Genomic DNA, 25,032 nt, shown 5'->3' on the forward strand with positions numbered 1-25,032 from the left:
TGAGTCTTTGAAGAATAATTTTTTATAACACAAACATTATTCCATAATAAATTTAAGAATGATGAAAGGTAATATTTAGAAATTTCATTAAAACTATAAAAATTCAAAAAGCAAATAAGCGTGCATGCATTTTCCAAGTATAATATTAAAAGAAATTATTATTGTACTTTTGATTTAAAAGTTCATAAGGAACAAAGTTTTAAATTCACTAGGTCTAAATATGCTCCCTTATATGATTTAAATTTTGCTGTGTGAAGTAAGTTTTTAAAAAACGCTAAAATAAATGTACTCCCAATAAAGAATCAACACTGCTTCACATGTTTTATTTTGTCATACATTCTTCTAAAACCGGGTTCATTTTTCCAGTTTTGTAGAAAAATAGATGTTCCAGCCACCATTTACTTAACTGTCTAGTCTTTAAGACCGATCAATATGTTCCCTGGAAAGGTGAATAAGTCTCATGACTAACTCATTTTCTTAAAATTCTTTAAGACAAAGAAATATTTTTTTTTTTTACTCCCAAAGCACAGTATTTCAACAGCAGCAGCCAACGTGGGGTTTTAGCAGCTTAACTTTACCCCCTAAATAAAGCTTTGTATAAACCAGTGATTTTACTACAAAAACACTGTCCTTGAAAGAAAGGAGTGGCAGTCAGACATCAATGCAAAACTTGGAATGATTAGGTCATAAACATGGCACTTATAAAAGGTAGCTTATGAGAATATCCCACTTAAGAAGTGGTTACGTTTTCTGTCCCTACTTTATACCATCAAAAAAAAAAAAAAAAACCTTCCTTTAACAATTGCCCTTAAATGTAAGTCTATAAAATTTCAGAAATGCCTTGTACCCAAAACAAGTGCTTAAAAAAAAGAAAAGAAAAAAATCTGTGCTAACAACTCTTACAATTGGTATACGTATTTTTATAACATCTAAGACTGCAAGAGTTCTTATATTCAGTAGCTCTCTGGTTTAAGACGACCTCCATCTCCTTCACTTACAAAACGTTTTCTGCCCCTGTAATGCAAAGAACATAAACATGAAACAGATATAAATTCTGACCATTGTCAATTTAAAAAATTAAAAATGTGGTATTTCCTGGCTTACTCATTGTTTTCAAGAATTTTGTTGCTTAAAAAGAAATCAGTATGCCTCTAAATCTTTTGAAAAAGACTTTTCCCTGCTACATAATCCTAGGATATAGTCAGCATATCAAATGAACTGCTAATCTGAGCAGTTTTTAGTTGAATAAAAGCTTACTGAAATAAGTTCACTGTCCAAATGCAGTCATGTAAAAAAATTAAAATATAAATAGGGCAAACATTTGCTATTTAGAAATTTAAGATTTATTTTTACTATGTTATTAATATTTGCAAGCTAAACGGAGTCAAATAGAAACAGCATGATTTGGAATTATGCAAACTAGAGCTATGGAAACTATCAAAATATCCATGTTTAAGTTATTTTAAAAATTATTTTTCAGATGTAGAAAAGCCATTATCTGAATATGAAAAAAATCAAACAGAATCCAATTAATTCCAGTCTATGCCCCATTTTGAGATTCCAGCTATTTCAAACTCAAGCAGCCTTGCTCTGTACTGTAACCACACTAGCTATATGTAGTAGCAACAGCCCAGGAGGAACAGTTGACCAGCAACCTAAAGCAGTAGGTGGAAAACAGCTTGGGCAGAATTGCCCTTATTCTCTGACCTTAGGCCAACACACACAAACATTTAATACCACACACAAATGTGCACTACACCCAAATAAACAAAAGGAGAGAGAGTAGAAAGTTAAAGTTCTATGGTATACATAGAAAGTTTAGGTAACTCCTCATATGGTACTTGAAAAAGCAATAGAGACAACCAGTTAGACCTTTAAACAGAGGCTGAAAAACTTTTAAAAAACCAGTGCTAAGGTGTTGACCACTTTTCACACTGATAATCAGCTATATTTTCGTGAACATAAGGGTATAGACTATGATATTAGGAGACCAAGGTGGGGAACAAAGCAGTAAGTGGCAAGAAGTCTTGCCAAAATTGGCAGTTTTTACTGATGTATACTTGGGACATCAGTACATAAACGGTGCCATCACCAATTAGAGATCTACATTTTCAAACATTTTTATCAATGCCATTAAACAGTATATTCCACCATTCTTTTTCTTTTCTTAATGGCTCCTACTTTCTGGAGCAAAGGACACGACCAGGAAGTATTCTTCTGAGATTTAACACAATGCACTTAAATAGAAATATGCAAAGCTTAAGAAATTTTTTGATAAAAATTACAAAACTTAAAATATACATAAAAAATAAGTTTAGTTATTACGAAACTTTTATACTGGTTACATTATAAGCTTCACTATAAGCTTTAACCACAACAAAAAGAATTCATCATACTACTAAAGAGTTAGATCCTACACTTGATCTTAGCCAAAAGGCCAAAAAATGAGAGATCCTAGTAGCACAAATACAATACCATCAAATAATCACACACACAAACACACTTTCTAGAGAGGTAAGATACAATTAGCCCTAATTCTCCATTCTATGAAGGAGCAAAAAGCAGCAACACAGAGTACAGGAATGAGCCTAGATCTTTGAAGCCAGAAAGTCTGGATTCATCCTGGGCCTCAAGCATGTGTGACCTTAGAAAAGGTACATTACAGCTCCCTAAGACTCAATTTTCTCATCTTATGGCGATAATATATAACATCTACACTGAAATAATATTTAAACTATTTCAAACTAGGCTGGTACACAGAACTGCTGTGTACCAGGAAATTAGTTTCCTTCCAGTGGCTTCACAAGGTAGTCCAGTATAGATAGATTTACAAGGGGGTGAAAAAAAACTCTGCCCTTGTTTCTCCATAAGCTCCAAAAAGATGATTTTCACTCTTGAGTGCCTTCAGGGAAGATACCATTATTTTTCTGACTCAGCTGGAATAATAAAAAATAAGCTTAGCCTTCCCAAGCATCCCAGGCAGTATTTTATGTTGAGAAAGTAATAAATAAGTACCTTGAAGGACAAAGATCTCTGAGTTGTCTGGAAATTATTCCAGCCTGAAAACATTCTTCTACAAATCGCTCAAGCACAGAGTATGAATGTGGGACATCCAGATTAATGTCAGGAATTTCATTATAAATTCTCTCATAACCCTGAAACAATGAAATTATATACAGAATTGTTAGCTCATATACAATACATAATGCCATACAATTCATCACTGTCATCAAGCTTTATTAAGGCCAAATGTTTATATAAGACTGAAGACAGACCTGAACCTTGAAAAGTACAGCTAATAGGTACATATGTTACAGAATGTTTTATTTAAAACTGTTCTCTCCATATACCTTCAGGCAGACATCAGGCTTCCCCATCTACTTCTCTATATACATTTACTACATTTTTAAAAAATAAAAGGCAACTAAGAACTTCACCAACATTTTAATAACTATGCATAAAATTTTAAATAGGAATAAATTAAGTATTAAAGTATAATTTGTTAAAAATTCATGTTTCTAGATATAAAATAGAAATTATCATATCTTAGAAATAGAACTCGAGGAAGAACACAAATCACATTTCTAAAAATATAGGTTAAAAAAAACATTGAAGTATTACTTTCCAAGAAATGGCTGCAAAAGGTTCAAACATAAACACTGCCATTAAAAAAAACTATAGGCATGACACTACTAAACCCATCTGAAAGAAAATTTCATTAACAATTCATAATCGCTATTCAATCATTATATACTTAAGGTATAAGCCTAAAAATTGTTCAAAATAATGTTATACTTACTCTTTTCATTTGGTCTAGAGTAATGGTAGATGATTTCCAAAGAGATTTAAATAAATCCAAAATCATCTTAAACGTACTCTCTCCAGTTGCCTCCAAAACCATTATAATGGCCTAAAAATTGAATGAATGAATGAATTTTGGTCATTAATTCATGAGACTGCTCCAATAGTTATCAGATTCCTTTTCTCTAATATGTAACTATAGTCATAAAAATTTAAAAACCTTCTCCCTTAATGTTAATTTTTAAAAATAAAAAGATATACATTATTAAAGAAGCATTAAATACTGTGGTACAAAAAAGAACACTTAATAATTCTCTTTGGAGTGTCAAAGTAATCTTACTTCATATACAAGCTCATGGTGAAAATGAGGTACTTCCAGTTCCTTAAGGCAATGTTCAGCTTCAGATATGTCTCCAGAGAGTAAATACTCTTTCAGCAGCATATCAATCTATTACATTTAAAAATGGAGATGTGTTAGAATTCCTGATTTTTTAAAAAACATGTGCTTTTTCTAAAGGATTTACTTACCCTTACCTCATTACATGATGAAATAGCAGTTTATAAACACCTATCTAAGAACAGACTTGACATGATACTATCATAAATTTTTTCATAATTAAAAAGTAAATCCCCAATTTTTAAATGGTTCATAATTATAAAGACAATACAGTGTTCACGTGGCTTAATCACTGAGATCTACACGTAGACTTAAGATGTACATGGCCTGAGTTGGGACCATAATTCAATGTTCCCTGTAAAACAAGGGATCTTAAATACCACTAGAGGGCACTAACTGAAAGTCTCAAAATGAACTTTCAGAGTGGCACAAACTCTCACTTCCATCAGGATGACTTTAAAGTGCACTGGGATCTCCCAAAAAATGATATATCAAGGCTTTACTAGACAGGGTGAAGATTTCCATAAAGTTTCTCTTTTCTCTACAACTAAAGACTTGAAACCCATTATATAAAACACATGTCAGTAATTCATTTTCCAGTTACAGTTCAAGAGGCAAGTCTTGTCTTTCTTGTTGAAAATTGTACAATATCATCTATGGCTCCAGAGAAAGGAGGGAAAAGTTTTTCAGCACCAGAACTTCAACTAGAAATGTTCTTCCCTATATAGTGCCTGTTAAAACCACCTTTGCACCTAGTAGATGCTCTATGTTGAGTGACTGAATAAAATAATCTCATGTATCTTCTACTTCATATTTCATACTTTACAATGTATTTCATAAAATATAAAGTAAAATTTGATCAACAGAATACATCCTATTATGGTTCAGAAAAGTAACTATTTAAAGCATGTCATCTGAATAAAATTTTCACTTTACAATTATAAATACATTACTTAAATTCTATCAGTTTTTAAACCTTGTTATGTAACAAGTGTTTGAATCATTCCCATGCATTTCTGAGAATTACAAATACGTGTATACATCTCTAAAAGTCTCCTTTGTCCAACTCATCCTTCCATATAAAAGTAAATGAATATCCAAATAATATCAACCTCAAACTCAAATACTGGTAGTTTTGTTTCAATTTTTATCCTGACCATTTTTTTTACAGCTTTATTGAAATATAACAATTAGTTGCTCATATTTACATTGTACAATTCAGTAAGTTTTTTCAATTACAGTTAGTATACAATATTAGTTCCAGTTGTACAGCACAGGGGTTAGACATCTACATAATTCACAGTGATCACTCTGATAAATCTAGTACCCCTCTGCCTCTAACATACTGCAATATTGACTATATTCCTTCTGCTATACTTTATGTCTCCATGACTATTTTGTAACTATCCATTTGTATTTCTTAACCCCTTTGCCCTTTTTCACCGACTCCCCCACCCCTCTCCCATCTAGTAACTCTCAAAACATTCTCTGTATCTATGTATGAGTTTGTTTCTATTTTTGTTTAGTTTAGATTACACATGTATGTGAACTCATATGTCTATCTGACTTACTTCACTCAGCACAATACCGTCCTAGGTCCATCATACAATCTTTTCCCATTCCCTTTTAGTCTGTCTTTCAATCTAAAGTGAGTCTTGTAGGCAGTATATATATAGTCTTGTTTTCTTATGCATTCAGCCGCCCTATCTATTGACTGGAGCACTTCTTTTCCATTTGAAGTACTTGTCTATAAATATGTAGTTACTGCGATTCTTTGTATTTCTGCTACATATTTTTTCCTCTTAAAGAAATCTCTCCAACATTTCCTGTAATGCTGGCTTGGTGGTGATGAACTCTAGAGCTTTTTCTTACCTGAGAAGCTCTTTATTTGTCCTTTGACTCTAAATGATAGCTTTGCTGAAGAGTCTTGGTTGTAGATCCTGGGTTTTTATCACTTCGTGTAGTTTGTGCCAAGCCCTTCTGTCCTACAAAATTTCTTTTGAGAAATCAGCTGCCAGTCTTATGGGAGCTCCTTGTAGGTAACTGCTTTTCTCTTGCTGCTTTTAAGATTCTCTTTGTTCTTAACCTTCGGTATTTTAATTATCATGTGTCTTGCTGTGGGCCTCTTTGAATTCATCTTTTTTGGTACTCTGAGCTTCCTGGAGTTGTATATCTATTTCTTTCACCAGATTAGGGAAGTTTCCCATCATTATTTTTTCAAATAGGTTTTTCAACTTCTTGCTCTCTTCTCCTTCTGGTACCTCTATGACGTGAATGTTGTTAGACTGACGGTGTTCCATAGTCTCCTTAAATTAACTTCATTTTTTTTGGATTTTTTAATGTTGCTGTTCTGATTGGCTGTCCTCCGCTACCCCATCCTCTATATCAGTGATTTGAACCTCTGCTTCATCCACTCTGTTGATTCCCTCTAATGTACTCTTCATCTCAGATACCATATTCTGCATTTCTGACTGGTTCACTTTTATAATTTCCATCTCCGTTTTTATGGTTTTTTTAAATTCTTTGTTAAAGTTCTGAATTCGTCTACTCTTCCCCTAAGTTCATTGAGCATCCTTACAACCAGTGTTTTGAATTCTGCATCTGTTAGACTGCTTGACTCCATTATTCCTGGAGCTCTGTTCTGTTCCTTCATGTAGAACATGCTTCTTTGTCTCCCCATTCTGGCTGCCTTTCTGTGTCTGTTTCTACTAAGCAAAGCTCCTAAGTCTCCCGGTCTTATTACCATGGTGTTCCATGATAGGTGTCCAGCGGCAAAGCCCTGAAGAGGGGTCCAGCTGGAGGCCAAATAGAGTCCCAGCCTGTGCCCCTCCGGGGCCACCTAATCATATTCAGCAAGCATTCCCCAGATGGCTGATACCCGTGCTGCACTTACAGTTGACTCAAGAGGTCATGCCAGAAATGTGAGGCTTGGAGCTGCTAAGCAAGGGGCACAAGGGCACACTGAGGACCCACTGGATATGGCTAGGTAGGGCTGCATGTTGGAAGGGGCGGAGTTTCAGGGAATCTTCTGGGTGGAGCCATCTGTTATCCAGTTTGATGACATCTCAGCTATGGCGGGCACCTACGACCACATACTGAGAGCAGGGAGGGCTTAACAGAGGAACAGTGGATGCTGCCAGCATTCTGCCTGGGAGAAAGCCTCACCTGTAGCCCTTGCCCCAAAGCCTGACAACTCAATTTCCCCCATATGTCCCTGGCACTCCCCTGGAGCAGCCAACCCAGCACTGAAGCGCAGAGTGTGCAAGTGCAACACTGTGAAAATCCGCTCGCAGCCTGGGTCCTTTTAAGAGGAATGTCTGCACCTGCTGGCTGCACCTGTCATAGCTTCTGTCTCACTCAGCTGCGTGAGACAGGGCAGCCTCGCATCTCTGCACCCTCTTACTGTTACAGGGTGATTTCTTATTTCTCTCCCTAGTTGTAGTGCCTCTGTTTGTCCAGACCCCAGGCGACTCTGCTTGCTGTTTGCTCTGTGGTTTTCACCACAACTTTGGTGTGGTCACAAGAGGCGATGTACAAAGCTACTACCTTCTACGCCATCTTGCCAGGTCCCCATCTTGACCATTTTTTGTTGAGATAATTTACATAACATAAAATAGTTTGGTAGTTTCCCAAAACATTAATTTGGAGGAGTACAGATGCTCCTTGACTTATTATAGGGTTACGTTCCAATAAATCCACCATCAATTAAAAATGTCCTAAGTCAAAAATGCATTTAGGCATCATAGTTTAGCTAAGCCTACCTTAAATGTGCTCAGAATTTACATTAGCTTAGTTAGGCAAAATCATCTGACTGCTGCTGCCCAGCATCACGAGAAATTATATCATACCACAGATATCACTAGCTCAAAAAAAGATGAAAATTCAAAATTCAAAGTACCATTTCTACTAAATGCATATAGCTTTTGCGCCATCATGAAGTCAAAAAAATCATTAAGTTAAACTATTATAAAATTGGGGTCATCTGTATTATCATCTTTGGACAATATTATCAATATTGTCCTCTAATCCATAAACATGGAATATCTCTATTCATTTAGGTCTTTAATTTCTCTGTGTTATGCAGTTTTAAGTGTACAAGATTCTCATTTCTTGTGTTAAATTTATTCCTAAGCATCTTAATTTTTATGCTATTGTAAATGTAATTGTTTTCTTAATTCTATTTCAGATCATTCATTGCTAGCATACAGAACCTGAATTCTGTATGTTGATCGTTTATTCTGCTATCTTGATGAATTCATTTATTAGTTAAACATTTGGTTTTTTGCCTTTTTTGTGTGGATTCATCTGGTTTTCCGTATACAGATCATGTCAGCTGGGAATAAAGATAGTTTACTTCCTTTCCAATCTTGGTGACTTTTATTTCATTTTTCTGCCAAAGTGCCCTGGTATCTTCACTGTTTCTATACCTCAATTTTTCTAATAACTTTTTAATTTTTTAAAAAGTTATTACAATCATAATATTACTAATGCCAACTTATCTAAACACACATAAAAGCAAAAATAATCAAAGCATTAACTATATTTTAAGTTCCTTAACACTCAAACTAGGTATACATATTATTAACAAATTAAGTATCAGAAGCACAGTCACATATAAAGACTATACTCTAAAATCAGAAGCACATGAACTATAAATCTAATTTTCTTAAAAATCTGCAAATAAAGTGATTAGTTTTTCTGGTTTCTTACTATAGAGTATCATTTTACTGCCCCCCCCCAAAAAAAAAAAAAAATCCAGAGAATAAAAATGGCATTTTATTGTAATAAATCAATTACTTTTTCTTTAAAGCATGCACACCTGTAATGAACCTCCTTATAAAAATCTACCACCCTGATCTACTATAGTGTTCATAATTCATTAATTTATAACTTGAGACTATCTGGTTTCAAATTGCTCATATAAAAACAGATATTTACTATATAACTACAAAATAGGAAGTCCTAATAGTATTTGAAAAGTTTTAAATAGCAACTAAAGACTACATGCATTTCTTTGGGGTTCATACACAGCTTCTAATTATTCAAGAAAGCCCTTTTAACAGTCTCATTTTTAAGTCAGAAAAACCATACACATTTTATAACAATTATATAATTATTACATAATTTATAGCAAAAAGTATATAATGTAAAGCCACATATACAAATATTATTATATTTTCCATTTACAGCTGTAAAACTGAACTTAATTTCTGTCCACAAAAATACCAGCTGGGAGGAATACATGTAAATTAAGTTAAAGATAATACCCAATAGCTACCTCTTTAACAAGGCGATTAACCGACTGCTGCCCACCTCCAGAGCCCCACACGCTGTCTTTGCGCTTTCCACCTTTAGACATACTCAGGAGCACAGTAGCCTTGTCCAGAGCAGCTCTACAAAAAAAAATTAATAGATAAATGATAAATGTAATTTTGACACTTGGACATGCTTCAGGTTGACCAAATTATGAACTGAGAAAAACATATGCACAAAAATAACATATGCATAAAAACATATGCACAAAAAGTTTTCACATAACATAAAAGCAATCTAAAATTCACAATTCTTAATAAACTATTTCAAAATAAAAAGTTGTCAAAAAAAGTTGCTTCTCATGTTAAATATTCTCTTACTCCATTATTTCCATTCCTCAGTCAATAAAAATCTAATGTTATTAGAAATTAAGTGGTCTACACTGAGAAGGAACATTTCACATAAAAGTTTACTTAGATCCATGCCTTCCTACCAAGGTCACCATTCCACCATGACCTGAAGTGGTCCTAGAAAATTAAGTTAACATCTACGCCTCAGAAAATCTTAGACATGGCTAAGTCCAATTATAAGTTTCTAGAAGTTATAAAAAATCATATAGCATAACTCCCAAATATCACATTTGGTTTATAATTAATTATGCCAAAGAACAAGCGTGAAAAACATTATTTCTTAAGATTTCTATAACAGATAAATACAAAACTGAAAATGGGGCTGGCTCCTTTGTTAATAATTGTCCATCTTATTAGAATATTAAATAATTACAGAATGCTAAAACCTGAAGGGACCTTAAAGAACACTCTGAAGTCCAATCCTTTCATTTTATAAATAAGGAAACTGAGGCCCAGAGAAGAGTGGCTTGACATGAAAATAGAAAACCCCAGAACTTCTGCATCACAGTACTGTCTTCTTCCTATCATGTCATGCCAACGATCTCTTAATTTTGTTTCAACAATGGAGAATACAAACAGATGTCCATTATGTCTGATCAATTCAAGTGTCATTTCAAGAGAATCCTGTAGAATTTTCCATTATTTTGAAATTCAAAGTAGGAAATTTACTTACCTAGCCTGTACACAATCTACAGTTCCTTTGTAACTATCAATATAGGTATTACATAAAATTCCATCTCCAACAGCTCTAGCAATAAACTGGCCCACCAACTATAATAAGAAAAAAAAAAAACTACATATAAAAATCTAACATAAATCTTTATAGGGCACAATGTCTAAATACATAAATGATTAAGACTGGTTAAGCTACATAGTCAATACCTAAGACATGTTGGAATACTCGAAAAATATCTATTTAGCACCTACTAGTTATACTTGGCATACACTCCCACATCTTAACCTTCAAGTTACGTGCCATCAGAGAGAGGACCACATCTGCTTTGCTCACTACTGAATGAATCCTCAACACCTTGCACACTGCCTAAAAGAGTACTTGATCAAAAATGCCTGTTAAGTCAATGATGGTGTCAAGGGAAACCTCTCTTCTGGGAAAAAAAAAAAGAAAGGGACTAGGTTTTCTCAAAAAACTGTTTGATTAAGGAGTTTACCTTATGGATAAAAAATTGTGTAGAAATATTTATATGTAAGTATCTTCAAAGCATTATTTTTTATAAAAATCAGAAACAACTTCAGTGTCCAACAATAAAGGTACAGTTACATGGTACACTATATGGCCACAAGGAAATATATTTACCACATATTTACCATATTTTTTGGTGTAAGAAAAATCAAGTTTACAAAATTGCACATTCAGTATGATTCTATTTTTTATTAGAACAAAAAGCGTACCAATTTATAAAAACCATACATTGATATATATCCACAGAAAGTAGAATGGGAGATTTAACACCAAAATGTTAATAGTGATTATTTTTGCTGGCCTGTTTTGGCTTTTATCTTTCAAAAATTCTATATGGAATATGAACTTATGTAATCATTTTTTTAAATATGGTATTAGTATAAAAGGAAAAAAAAAGTCCAGGTTTAAATCACAGCTCAATACCTGACAGAGACTACTGTCTATCATAAGTAATACAAACAGCATTTAGGAATTACTCAACCTACACTCTATTCCTAAATTAATGTTTAAGTGCTGCTACCTTGATTTAAAATTTTGGTCAAATAAAACAGCAATAATTTCACACATTTTCAATTTCAAACCAGAAAGTCATATTTATGGTGGCAGCATGTATTAAATCTAATAAAAGTATAAAGCTTTGAGCACAGAATTTAAACAGAAGCATAAATCATGAATTTCCTAATTATTTCCTCACAGAGCTAAAAAAGGGAATAGTTTTATGATTTTTATAATAAACGTTAAGCAAAATCAATCCTTAATTATAACAATCTACATTTTACAAATCTTAGCTCATAAAACAGATTACCTATATATAATAGAGAATATACAGACAGCAAAAAATGACCTAAAAACTATACAAAGCATGGCGGGGGGAGTCAGATTTAAAATTATAGTATGATGAAAATGTTTGGGGAAAAAAAACAGCTGGGAAAAAATACCCTAAAATGTTTTAGGGCTATTTTTGTATGGTAAGAAATATGAGCCATATTTTCCTCTTTCATCTACTAAAATTTCCTAGGAGCATGTAGAATTTCTGTAAGTGGCAGGGTAGTGGGGGAAGAGAATGAACAAAAAGAAGAACCATACAAACCTGGGGTGCTCTAGGAGTATCCAATGCTAATTCAGGTAGATCTTTCAACAATTTATCAAATGATTTTTCTACATCATTTGTGCTCATTACTGTCCCACAAAGGTCAGAAAGAAGCTTAGATGTCATTTCTCTGTGACTAGCCTTTCCCTCCAATGCTAAGGACACTGCCAACACTGGTACTCCACTTTTCATTTCACCAAGATTTAAATCTCTTAGCATTTCCTATTCAAAAAAAAAAAAAGGTTATGTCACTGCCTCTAGTCAATATAATTCTATTTTTGAAAAATCAAAATGTGATCTATATCTCCTTATCTATTCTTCTTTGGAAATAATTAGAGAAGCAGTCACATTTTGAGAAATAGGATAAATACATCTTACTCTGCGCATATAATTAAATATTAACCCACTTTGCCCAGCTTTAACTATCTGAACATAACTAAACTCAAGAATGTGAATTATATCTAGTTTATTAAACCACGTAATATTACTAAGTTTGGTGTTAGGAGTTAACCCTCTGCTTTATAAATTGTTGATATTATTTCTAGGAATATTGTTTTATGAGCATTTATGGAGAGATTCATTTTACATTATCATAAGCTGTTTATATTCTACTTTAAAGTTTTCTCTTCACACAAAAATTACTTCATAGTTTCATATAAAGCTTAAAACAAGATCTTAAATCATTATTTTTAAGTGGTATTGTTTTAAATGCTGAGATAAAGTTAAAATTTCCTATTAAAAATATAATAGCAGTGGCTAATACTTATTGACTACTGATAATGTGTCAGGTATTATAATAGCCACTTTACCTTATTTACTCGAAACAACCCTTTGAAGGAGGTATTATCACCATACTCAACATAAACAAAACACAAAAAACCTTGAGTATTTGCTGAAGGCACACAGCTGGAGCGGCCAAGCTGGAAGTGGAACAGAGGCAGTTTGACCCTAGAGACTAATTTCTAACTCAGTTACTTAAAGTGCCTTCCTTTTTATTTAAAGTTTTCTCAGAATATTTAAATCATGGTATACTACTAAAAGAGTGCCAGAACTATTTTCACGGGCACCTAACTGGTGTCCTTGTTAGTAGTCTCTTCCCACTCCATTTCATCTCCTGGACTGTACCTGAACAGCTAATTCATTGCCTTTAAACACAATAATCCTCCTTCCTGGAAAACCCTCTCCAGCCCTCTTACCCTGGCAAACTCCTAACCACGCTTAGATGGCTCAGAATCATCTCTTCTATTACTCTCATGTTCCAGAACACTCTGCTCATAGTACTACTCAGTTAATAAATACACAGCATACTGTTGGTTCCATACTAGGTAGATAAGACAATTCCGACAGGCTTGCTCTCATAAGACTTAAATTCTTCCTCTACAATAGAATGTTTTACATTAAATTTTAATAATGTTTATATATCATTTTCCTCACTTCATTGAGCTTCAAAAGGGCAGGAGTCATCTATTACAAATTTCTCCACATGGTATGCACTGAACAAATGTTTTATATTCAAATCCTACGATATCAAACCTCATGGTATCAGACAAACCAAGAAAGCCCAGTCTGAATTAAAAGGATCTAAATTATAAAAGTCTTCTAGAGAGTTGCAATTTTATAACTCAGTAATACTAATAACCAAACCAATTTTATTTTATCCTTTTAGATTTACTTTTAGATTTACTTTATGAACAATTTATAACACAATAAATGTTCCCATAACAAATTATCACATTTGCTCTCTTGGTTTCTGTATACATTCCTTTTCAAACCTTTATCTGTATTCTTTTTTGGACAGAGAATAAATTTTATTCTAATCCTAAGCATTAAACTGAATGTCAAAAAAAGGAACTATGTCAAGCATTTTGAACAGAGATCCCTCAAGAGGCTTCAGACGGTCCATAAATGCCTTGAAATTGTTAAAATTACATTTTATAAACTATCAATTATAAAAATTATTAAAATATTGTGTTGTGCTATTATTCAGGGAAACAATGGCGTACAGCCCTCATCAGATCCTAATAGGTAAGAACTGGTCTAAATTCATGAAATTTTACTCCATTTCTTAGTTAGAAATTCATTTATGCAAAAAAAAATGCTTAAAATTATTCAGTGATCCAAGATCATTCAGATATGATGTTTTGCTTCTAATAGTGCTTTCTCTCCTGTATGAAATAAATTTATATGCAACTTAAACCTACTGCAACTTCATTAGTATCTCCATGCTCAAAATATTCCTGTATGATTGGTGTTAAAGTCTTCTCAAATGCCGTTTCATCCAAAGGCAAGACTACAGTTTCATAAACACAGTTCTCCTGGGAGGGAATAAAGAATAAAACATTCAGATAAACTGAAATTGTTTTATAATTTTATATTCCAACTGGTTAGTAATCGCAATTCAGGGACAGAGGACATACTACATACTTTGATCACTCATATAAAAATGGAACCTGTCTCTGTTCTTTTACAAAATGTGAACATAATAAATAGATTAGAATCACTAACCACAGCAAATATATATATGACTTGCTCCTAATCCTCCATATCCTAATTCTTTATCTCTCATAAAATCAATCTTTGAGTGACCCAAAAGCTTTTAAGACGGCTTCCTATCTTACCTAGTATTTTCATCAAAACTTCACGTTTTAAAAATATGAAGTAGGAACCAAAGCCTTCATGATTAGTATTACCATAATAAAAATCCCTATAACAAAAATCTATGTTACAGTGACTAAAAATTGTCTAAGGAAAAGCACTATTAAACTGAAACTTCAAAAAGAAGAAAGATTAATGTCCATTAATCTTCTATCTCTTCTCCTCTGTGACATCACTGAAATGTTCATGTGCAACTAGTGACTGGCTTCAGTTTAAACACATATACTTGAAAGACTATATACTAAAACTAGAATATTTAGCCAAGATTCTATAGTTTAAATCTTACCAGTTTTAAAATATATTTTTCATGCTCTTAGAAATATTTCCATGTCCAACATAGCTAATATAGATAAGTACATACATACAAACAACACACAAAAACAATCTAATATATACCCTGATAATTTGTCTAAAATTTTCATCTCCACATCTTGTACAGATAGTACTTTATGCAGAGCTGTGGGGAATGGGGAGGAGGAATAGACACAAAAGGAAGAGTAAATGCAGGTACAGGACAAAACAAGATTGGCCATGAGTTGTATTAATTATTGAAGTTAGTGAAGCTGGAAGATAAGTACTAGTAGATTCATTATACTATTCTACCACTGTATAAGTTAGAAATTTTCCAATTAAAAAATGTATAGTCTATTAAAAATTTACATTCTCAGCACTGTCTCTAGAAAAAAGATCCACATTTCAAATTTACCAGTTACCATCCTAAACAGTAATATTTAAAAGGAGTTTAATAACTACAAATCTTTTATGATGTTCAAAACAATTTTTATTCTTCTCAAGTCTCATTACTACAAAAACTATATTAACCTAAAAGAATCTACTGCAAAATACTCAACTTGATAATCCTAAGTAAACTATAAAGATCTACTTTTGACTCACTTCAGAAACCAAATGAAAATTATACATACATTACTACTGTTAACTTGGTTTCCTAATCTAAAATTGACCTAACAATCCAACAGTACTAAGTACATATGTGACATACACATACTGATCTATGTACATATGCATAACACACACTATCTGTAATCATATATATATGACTTGACAGTTATAGATTATAGAGTATCTGATTTGACAAACGTATGAACAAATTATAAACATGAAATCAAAAAACTTTTAAGTATTTAAATATATGTTTAAAAAGTAAAAACGCCAATACCTGGTCATCGTCATAGTTAGGATCTTTCACATCCACCTCTTCCACATCATATACCTGTCCAGGTGTACCCCAGACACCTTTGCCTCCAGCACCACCTGAAAAAGTTTAGAATTGAGAAAGCAGAGAGTATAAAGTTCAGAGTTCATAAATTAATTTTAATTACAATCTGAAATAATTCTAGATGTTCAGATGTCAACTAAAGTAACAGCTAAAAAACTACTTTAATTTCTGTTAGTTTTTTTCCAGTTCAGAGTTATACCCTAAACCTCTTTTTTATTCAGATCACTGTTTTTCAGTAATGGTTAGATATTGTATATTTCATAAATATCAAGTTATAGCTTATAAAGTTCAAACTAAAAAGGCAGCTACTTTAAAATAAAAGCAAAAACAAAACAAAGATTGGAAAAACAGCTGTACCAGGGAACTCCAGAGAGATGATATTACAGTTTAGCTCTAAATTTCATTGACATTTCTTGAGACCATTTCTTTGGTCTCAAGAAATAAGAGCCAATAAGAGGTGGCATAGAAAACTCAAAAAGAAACTAACAAAGAAGCACCATGACCACAATAAATGTTTTAAAGTCAAATACTTTTTAAATATAAAAGTACATTTTAAACTATACTTTGCAACTAGCAATGTTAAAAATAACTAATTGCTATTTAAGTATTAACAGCACTAATCATTATTTCTCTCTACTTCACATGAAAGCTGACCAGAAGTTGAACAATTTCAACTCTCAAAGTTGCTTTTCTACATAAACTTATTGAAATGTTTTTATAAGTCTCAATATATTGAATTATGTTAAAAGAAGTTTACAGTATCACCAATATTTTTTGGAGGTATTTATTTAATACCTAGAGTATAATCCCTCCCACCAGAGCAAAACAGAATCTGAGAACCAGGTTCCATTTTGATACAACCAATGACTGTAGAGCCATTCAACAAGAATAACAATTTTGGACACAGCAGAAAAAACATTTTGCAAGAATCCTAGGCTATAAATTGAAACTCCCACCATTCAAAAGCTGGTGAAATCTCTAAATTTTTATCAAAATCTATTACAGACAAAAGCTGAGAGATACCTCATTCAGCAAAAAATTTAAGTACCTAATTTGCTACTTGCCACTCCAGGCACTGGAGATAGGGCAGTGAAACAGACCAACTCCAGTACCCAAAGTATTAAACAGAGCTAAAGGGAACTCAGAATGAGATCTATAAAATCATTAAAATTCTTATCCAAATACTAACAATCAAATTTATCATGTATACTTTGCAATGGACATAATTAGATTCATTAGACAACTGATATAATGAAATCCTAACCCTATTTCTTTCAAGCAAAGTTGGAGAGTACATGCACAATTCATAACTAAAAAACATCATTGTGTACTTCGATGGAAATAATAAAATTCTGCTCAAGAAAATTAAATCTATTGAAACACGAAGGCTCAACTTAAAGAAAAAGTGGGATGATTCTCAGATTATTACCATGTAAAACTAAATACAAACCATAAATCTCATTATTGTTTAAATTTCTCATTCCTAGAACAAGAAAATTATAGTATAAGAACCAGACAATCTTTTTTTCTCATTTGTTCTTTGGGTATGGTATATACCAACCTTTCTTTGGTAGTCCCCTTCCTTTCCCAGACCTGGATCGCCTATCTAATAATCTTCCCTTTGGACTGGTTGGTACAGTTACTCCACTTCTAAGGGCTTCGCTTCCGTTATCACTGACTGAATCGCCTCTGCCAGAGTCCCGGGATGAGTTTTTCCGTAGTCGCCTTTTTGCCTTGGCGTTAATTCTAGCTTCACTAATGGAGGATGCCGAAATCCAATTTCCATTTATCTCATTCTTTATGTCTTCAGTCCCAGCATTTTCTTCATCACCAGAAAAGAGAGAGTCACTTAAGTTATCAGGATCTTAAAGAGGAAAATGAAGAAAGAAAATCCTAAGTAAGTATTTTAACCATCTAATGTTATACCAGTTATATTAGGTTGAATCGCATGAAATTACTATTTTTGTAGGTCAATGATGGTCACAAATTGGCAATTTTATATGGTTCAATCTAATAAATGACAACTAAATAGGATTACTTTTCACATTATCATGGAAAGTAAACTAAAGCGCTGAATCTTAACGAACAAAGTTTAATGACAGCATGTTATCTCATGTACTTAGATCATATAATATATATTAATATAAAAATTAAATATAAAACCTTTAGACTTTTGTGAGGTGAGAGTTAAGCGACCGGAGATAGTAAGAAAACTAAGGATCTTGAGAGGAGGGAGATAAACAAACATTTACAGAATGCCTATTATTTATCAGGTGTTGTGTTGGCTTTGTCATTTACCCACATGTGTGAGAGCTATTTATTACATCATTTATACAGATAAGGAAACTATGGCTAAAAATGTTTAGATAATTTTTTAAACATCTTATGATTAATTAGATATTTAGTAAACATTACTAATATGAAGAATATGAAAGGGATTTGGCAAATAAAGTGATCACACGACTACTGAGCTGAAATGTTCATTGCTTCCAAAGTCAAGTCAAAGTCCTAATTCATCTCTCCAAACTTGACTCATATTAATCATCCTCTGAAAATCTTCCAGCCTAAGTAAGATTTGTGCATTACTCCCTGAAAGACAGCAACATATCTGAAGTTCCCAATGGTCTCCTGTTTAGAATGTCCTCCTCATAGCTCCTTTCAGTTACCAAAATCCTTTAGAATATAGCTCAAGTCTTAGCTCCTCCACAAAAACTTTCCTAGCAGTTCTAGCCACAATAACATTGCTCACACACGGCTCATTAACCACAGCATAGAAATCACTTTTCTTTTCATATAGCAGTCCTTTTCCAAATAAGCTCAAAAGAGGAGCTGTACTTGTCTGCTCAATACCTAGGAGGATATCCTTCATACCATCAACTCATATTTGTGGAAATCAATTGACAAAGACATTAGACTAGGCTTTGCTCTTAAACTTTGTAAATCAAAGCTACTAATTTAGTTATCCCCGGGCCAGGGACACTAAAATACTTAAACTGTTCCTTGAAGTACTAAAGTATTCAATTTAAACATTTCCCATATTTTTCTTTTCTTTTCTTCAATAACTTTAATATCTTTTCAAATATGTTTGTGAGTCTGAAGCAGTAGATAGATCTAGGTATATTTTATCTATTAGACCTTACATTTTTTAATCCATATTTATATCAATTGCTCTTTTATATTTTGCTATTCATACTCACCTAAGTTTTAGGGTTCCAGAACCACTACTGCTCTTTGAGAGAATCAAAATTAAAAAGGTAAAAAAACCTGAGTACAGAATGCAGTGAATTCAAAATTTTCTGTGTACTAAGTCATTTTTCTGAATTCCCTGACATCTCAATGGTCACCAATCCAACCTATATTAGCAATGCACCACACAATCACATTTTCAATTACTGGTCACTGAGTGGCATAATTAGAATTAACAATATTAGCACATTTTCATTTGTTACAAACATAATATGTGCTATAGGCATGACACTATATCTTAATAACAAACCTCGGGAGAGGGTATTTATACCCCAGTTTTACACATGAGGAAACTGAAGGTCATAGCAAATAACCTACTTCCCCAAAGTAACAAGGTTGGTAAAAGTAGAAGTTGAAATTAGTACACAAGTCTGTCTAACTTAACTATTTGCTACAGGAAGAATTTATTGCAAAGAAGGTCTGTCTTAGGCCAATCCAAGTATTGAAGAACTGTGAGTCTTTTATTTTAAGGCATTACTTATAGAGGCATCAAGAACAAACAACTAGAACTTGTTTTAGTCAGAAAACAAAAAAGTATAAAACTTAGAACTGTGCTACCTAACAGAAATATAATGCAGGCCAAATATGTAATTTTAAATTTCCTAGTAGCCATATTAAAAAGAAATAGGTAAAATTAATTTTAACATACTTTATTTAATCTAATAGATCTGTTACATCCTTTCAACACGTGGTCAATACAAAAAGTTATTAAAGTATTTCACCTTCCTTCTTCCACACTTAGTCTCTTGAAATCTGGTATGCATTTTGTATCTAAAGTACATCTCAATTCAGATAAGTCACATCTCAAGTGCTCAATAAGCATATATGGCTAATGGCTATCATACTAGGAAGTGCAGAAAAGCAGCAATTGCCATATGTAATGTGTGTGTGTCTGTGTGTGTGTGTGTGTGTACACAATGGAATATTACTCATCCATAAAAAATGAAATATTGCCATTTATGACAACATAGATGGATCTTAAGTATATTATGCTATATGAAATAAGTAGGACAGAGAAGGTCAAAAACCCAACAACTTCACTCAGATGTGGAATATAAAATAAAAAGTAAACTAACAAATACAAACTCATAGATACAGACACTAGAATGGTGGCTACCAGAGGGAAAAGAGGGTTAGGGAAGGAGAATTGGGTATGGGTGTCAAATATATGGTAAAGGAAGGAAACTAAACTTTGGGTGAGAAGCATGCAATAAAGTACAGAAATGTTGAACTATAATCTCATATACCTGAAATTTGTTATTAACTGATGTTACCCCAATACATTTTTTAAAAATATATTTAAATTTTTTTTAAAAAAGCAATTACCACCTATATGTGAAATACATTCTTAAACTGTATTATTACCTTCCCCATCTCAATGAAGAATAAGCATGACACCCATTTATAACCCTAAAAAGCAGGTACAATACTCATGTAGCTATTGTACATAGCAGCTCCAAAATAATTATTAATTCTTGTAGTAATTTTTTTCAACTATAGTTTTCTAGCACTTTAAACACAGATTTGTAAACACAAAATGGTAAAATGTTTCAACTTCAAAGTGTCTATTCACTCATTACTGTTTAAGTGTTGTTTTCAATTTCTAAAGATTAGAAAAAGCAAAAACATTAGTGCTAAACTTTTACAGATCAAAGCAAGCTATAAAACTTGTACACAACAGTGAATTAGTCACTGAAAAATGAAGCTGTATTAAAAAGGGAAATGATATAGAGATCTTTTCAATATTAATAAAATTATAAAGCAAAGAATTTTCTAAAATATACTAATATGAAAAGCACTCACTATTCAGAATATTTCAAAATCCTAATTAACCCTCTACAAAGATTCTGAAAGCTAAAAATACATTTAAAGTTGTCTGGGTTACATAGCATTTAGACATCTATTTTAAAAAAAAAATCTTTATAACTGCTACTGAAACATCATAACAAATAAGGGAAAACACCCATAGGTAATTTCTAAAATGTAAATTATTAGTAAAGATATCAAAGATATCAATAATAGCTGATGTTGTAGAAATCACTGACTAGCTCATGTGAAAATATTAATGAGCAGGTTCACTATTCTACATTCTGCACAATAGTTTATTACAAATAGGAGACAATAGAATTATAGAATGTGAAAAGACAGAAAAATAAGGACATGATGAATTTCTATAAAAATAATCACAAATTTGATTTTTAAAATAACATGACCTATTTTCTTATAGCATGAAGATGGTTTTTAAAGTAAAGATAGTTTTAAGATCCTGTTTTCATAAAATTTCATATTGCCTGAAACTTGCTCATAATACAGTGAAGGGTCAAGATATTAATACTTACCTGTGGTATTTACATTCAGTATCTGCTCATTTTCTACATCCATTGTTCCTTAATCTCACTTGCACTAATTAAATTACCAAATGGAAATCTTCCTTTGGAATCTTTCTTTAAAAAGAAAAAAAAAGTTTCAATATATTCCAAGCTGATATAAGGTAAATTCAATGTAATCATACTGTAAAAAAAAATTACCACATAATTCCATTTTTTTAAAAAGAGTTCAATTTACTTTCAAAGACAGTTTAGCCTAAATAATATTTGATTTCAATCTTCTTGACAGGTTTATCTGTGTCCAAAAAAAAGCCTATATTTCTGGATGGGCAAATCACCCCTTTAACTTAGAATTAAAAGATATTGCTATACATGTTTACTTCAAGTTAGAGCAGTATACGCACACTCCAAATTTTTAGGAATAACAGGCTTCACAATTAATCTGATATACGTAAATATTAAATAGTTTGCTATCAATGAATTATGAGTACTACAAAATACAAACAACATAGTTTTGTTTAATCAAAAATATCACATGGTTGTGTTACTTTTCACACTACAACATATCTGATGGCAGATATATCTGCCACTTCCTCATGTAGGTATCTATAATTATAAGACTTTGAGATTGGGAGAAATTTTTTAACTGGTGTTTTCCAAAACAAGAGTATTACTAACTTGAAAAATGGATTTTTTTAAATCTTACTCACTTTAGAAAGGAATAAGTACCATGACATTAGCATCTCAGTATTTTAGACCTCAGTTTCAATATGGCTTAAAATTTATTAATGCTGGATGGAAGATTTTGATGAGATCGGTTATCTTTTATTTAGACACTTAACAGTGATATTAACCCAATGTTATTTGAAAGAAAGGCTATCAAAATATATTTTCATGAGAACTATCTCCAGAAAAGTGTAACCCAATATGACTTCAGAATCTCTCTGGAAATATTTTTCAAATTGTGGTTTACAGTACCTTAAGTTATTAATCTGTTTAAGTCATAAAGGTTAGACATAAAGAATTCCAGTTATTTACAATCATTTCACTAGCAGTGTGCTCTTATGAATACACGAATGAAAATGACTAATGAACTAAAGAAAAGCATATCTTTCTCATATAACATTACTATTCGATGTCATTGTAGAATGATATATGTTTCCTGGGACTCAAAAGTAAAACTGACTTTTAAATTCTTCAATATATACTATTTTAACATCTTATAAGTTTATAGCTCTTTTCTCCAGAAAAGGCTATCATTTTGTAAAACTAAACACACCTCATGTTAAAATTAGAAACTTCTTAATATGGCATAATCCTTAGGCTACTAAAATGTTAATATGTTGCTTCAGAAATTAACAAAATGGTGACATCACTAATTCTATTCAGAATAAACACATGTGATTCAATATAAATACCTTCTAATATCATAATTCCCACCAACTCTGGATTTAAGGGGAAAAAAGAACCTTAAAAATGCATACGTAAAGATACATATAGATATAGGAACAAATATAGTTTGCAAATCTAAACATTTAGTGTCCTGCATTGCTGAAAATGCTATATGTTTCATTTCTGTTAAAGTGCAAATGTTACATGTATGCAGTTTTTTACACCTGTTACTTTAAAAAGTCTTTCATACTTGTTATAATGGAAAATTTGTCTGCAGAACCTAGCTAATAGAGGAAATAAAATGATTATAACTGATGTTTACAAAGCCCTTTATATTTCAAAAAGAATTTCACATGCATTATTTCATATACCTCTCACAACAGTCTTGAGGTAGGTACTCCACTCTGCACACAATTAAACAGATCTGAGAAGGTAGGTGATCTGTCCACAGAGAGACAGCTGCTCAGTGGAAAAACCAGGATTAAAATTTAGACCTTTTAAATCCAGTCCTGTCTGCACAAGTTCAATACAAGATTTTAGTATACCACAGGAAGATTCTTTTTAGGGTTAAAACATTGACTACTGTTTTTATATCAAATTTTTAAATACTGCTTTTCAAACATTAAAATAGTATTTATTTTGAGCTATTATGAAGAAGACATTCGGTTGAGAAAAGAAAATGATCAGGTAATGACTATCACCTATTATTTACCAAGTTCGTTTTTATTAAGTAATCATAAAAAAAAAAGCCATCTGTGTCCTCAAGCAATGATAATGCAATCAAGAACTCAGTCACACTTGATAGCAAACATACGTTTTAAGAGTTTAGAGGATAAAGACATGTTCCATGTCTTTATTCTTCAAAGTAGTAGGGTTTTTATAGTTTAACAACCCTGAAGATTTTTGCCCAACCCTGAAGATCTCTGCCCCAAATTTAAGAAAATATAAAGCAAAAAATCTAAATCCCACATCCTTTATACTGTTACAGAACTAATTTCCAATAAGAAAACAAAACTATACATGTAAGTTAGACAAAATTAAGGCTGAAATTAAACCATTTTCATTTCTCCAAAGTGTTTCAAAGAAACATACAATCGTACGTATTCAATTGCCAAGACATTCCCTAAAGAGAGACTGACCCACCCACCCCACCGCCCAAAAAATCTATTTCCTGAAACTTTACCTAATTAACCATTCCGACAATTTTGGGAGTCAAGCTTAGTCCATGTTAACTAGAAAATTATTTGTATTCATTCCAGGACTACAATCACAACTAAGCAGCAACTTAAAATCAGCTAAAATTATTTAACCAAAATGTTGCAAAATTGAGTACAGAAAATATCAGTCATTTTTTTTTTTGCACTCCTAGCAACTATTTTTACTACGACAGAAAAAACTAATCAAAATATAATTCAAAGGTGCCTGCTGAGATATTAAGGAATTTAATAAACCTATTATGAAGGAAGACTACGGCATAGATATCGATAATTAAATTTAGAACACATCTGCAGTGGTTCCTTTATTAAAAAGTTATGTGGCAGTTTCCTAAAAAGCGTTACATTAGCAAGAAAGCCAAAATTGTAAAACTCAACAGTAAAAACACGAGTGAAAACATGCGGTGGCTTTTCTTTTCCAAAGGAAGCTGCATTTTTAATCGTTTTTATCATCTGTAGATAGTACACCGTTGCTGGCTACGTAGCCAGTTCTCACAAGGACACGAGGAGAATGGCGATATTGACGTCTGCAGACCGTTCTGAAGCTCTCGCAAAAAAAAAAAAAAAAATCCTCGCCGTGTACATTGCAGCACCAAATTGACAAATGCAACAGACCCACCATGCTTTTCACAGAAAGGGGGCTCACTTCCTGTCTTTGTTTTCTCTGAGAGATTTCATTTAAACTGGGAAAAAAAAAAAAAAAAAAAAACCAACCCTCTGCCCGAGCAGCGGCGCCGCGAAGTTAGCGCAGGGCCGGGCGGCGGGCGCGTGTCCACTTCCCAGCGCCCCCCCCGAGCGCCCCCGGCCCC

The 25,032-nt window shown here is 32.6% G+C and overlaps 1 protein-coding gene across 9 annotated transcripts in view; it reads right to left on the reverse strand.

The window, feature by feature from the left end:
* Positions 1-295: 295 nt before the first annotated feature.
* The window catches only part of PDCD4 (programmed cell death 4), a 25,455-nt gene continuing 718 nt past the window's right edge, over positions 296-25,032 (reverse strand). Inside the window, exons 2-13 of one of the 9 annotated variants that reach the window (XM_015596337.2) lie at positions 23,381-23,468; positions 21,630-21,734; positions 17,606-17,866; positions 15,985-16,079; positions 14,354-14,467; positions 12,153-12,374; positions 10,535-10,632; positions 9,477-9,591; positions 4,142-4,249; positions 3,800-3,910; positions 3,016-3,155; positions 296-1,014 (exon numbers count right to left, since the gene is read on the reverse strand). In XM_015596337.2, coding sequence (XP_015451823.1) covers positions 954-1,014; positions 3,016-3,155; positions 3,800-3,910; positions 4,142-4,249; positions 9,477-9,591; positions 10,535-10,632; positions 12,153-12,374; positions 14,354-14,467; positions 15,985-16,079; positions 17,606-17,866; positions 21,630-21,672 — 1,368 coding nt within the window. In that variant the 5' untranslated portion in view covers positions 21,673-21,734; positions 23,381-23,468 and the 3' untranslated portion in view covers positions 296-953. Of the gene's footprint in view, positions 1,015-3,015; positions 3,156-3,799; positions 3,911-4,141; positions 4,250-9,476; positions 9,592-10,534; positions 10,633-12,152; positions 12,375-14,353; positions 14,468-15,984; positions 16,080-17,605; positions 17,909-21,629; positions 21,735-23,380; positions 23,483-25,032 lie in introns of those variants that run through there. The other 8 variants (XM_025039198.1, XM_015596335.2, XM_015596336.2 and 5 more) reach the window with 8 other exon arrangements.

This window comes from Pteropus alecto, unplaced genomic scaffold, assembly GCF_000325575.1.
Source record: "Pteropus alecto unplaced genomic scaffold, ASM32557v1 scaffold177, whole genome shotgun sequence".
Lineage (NCBI taxonomy): Eukaryota > Metazoa > Chordata > Mammalia > Chiroptera > Pteropodidae > Pteropus > Pteropus alecto.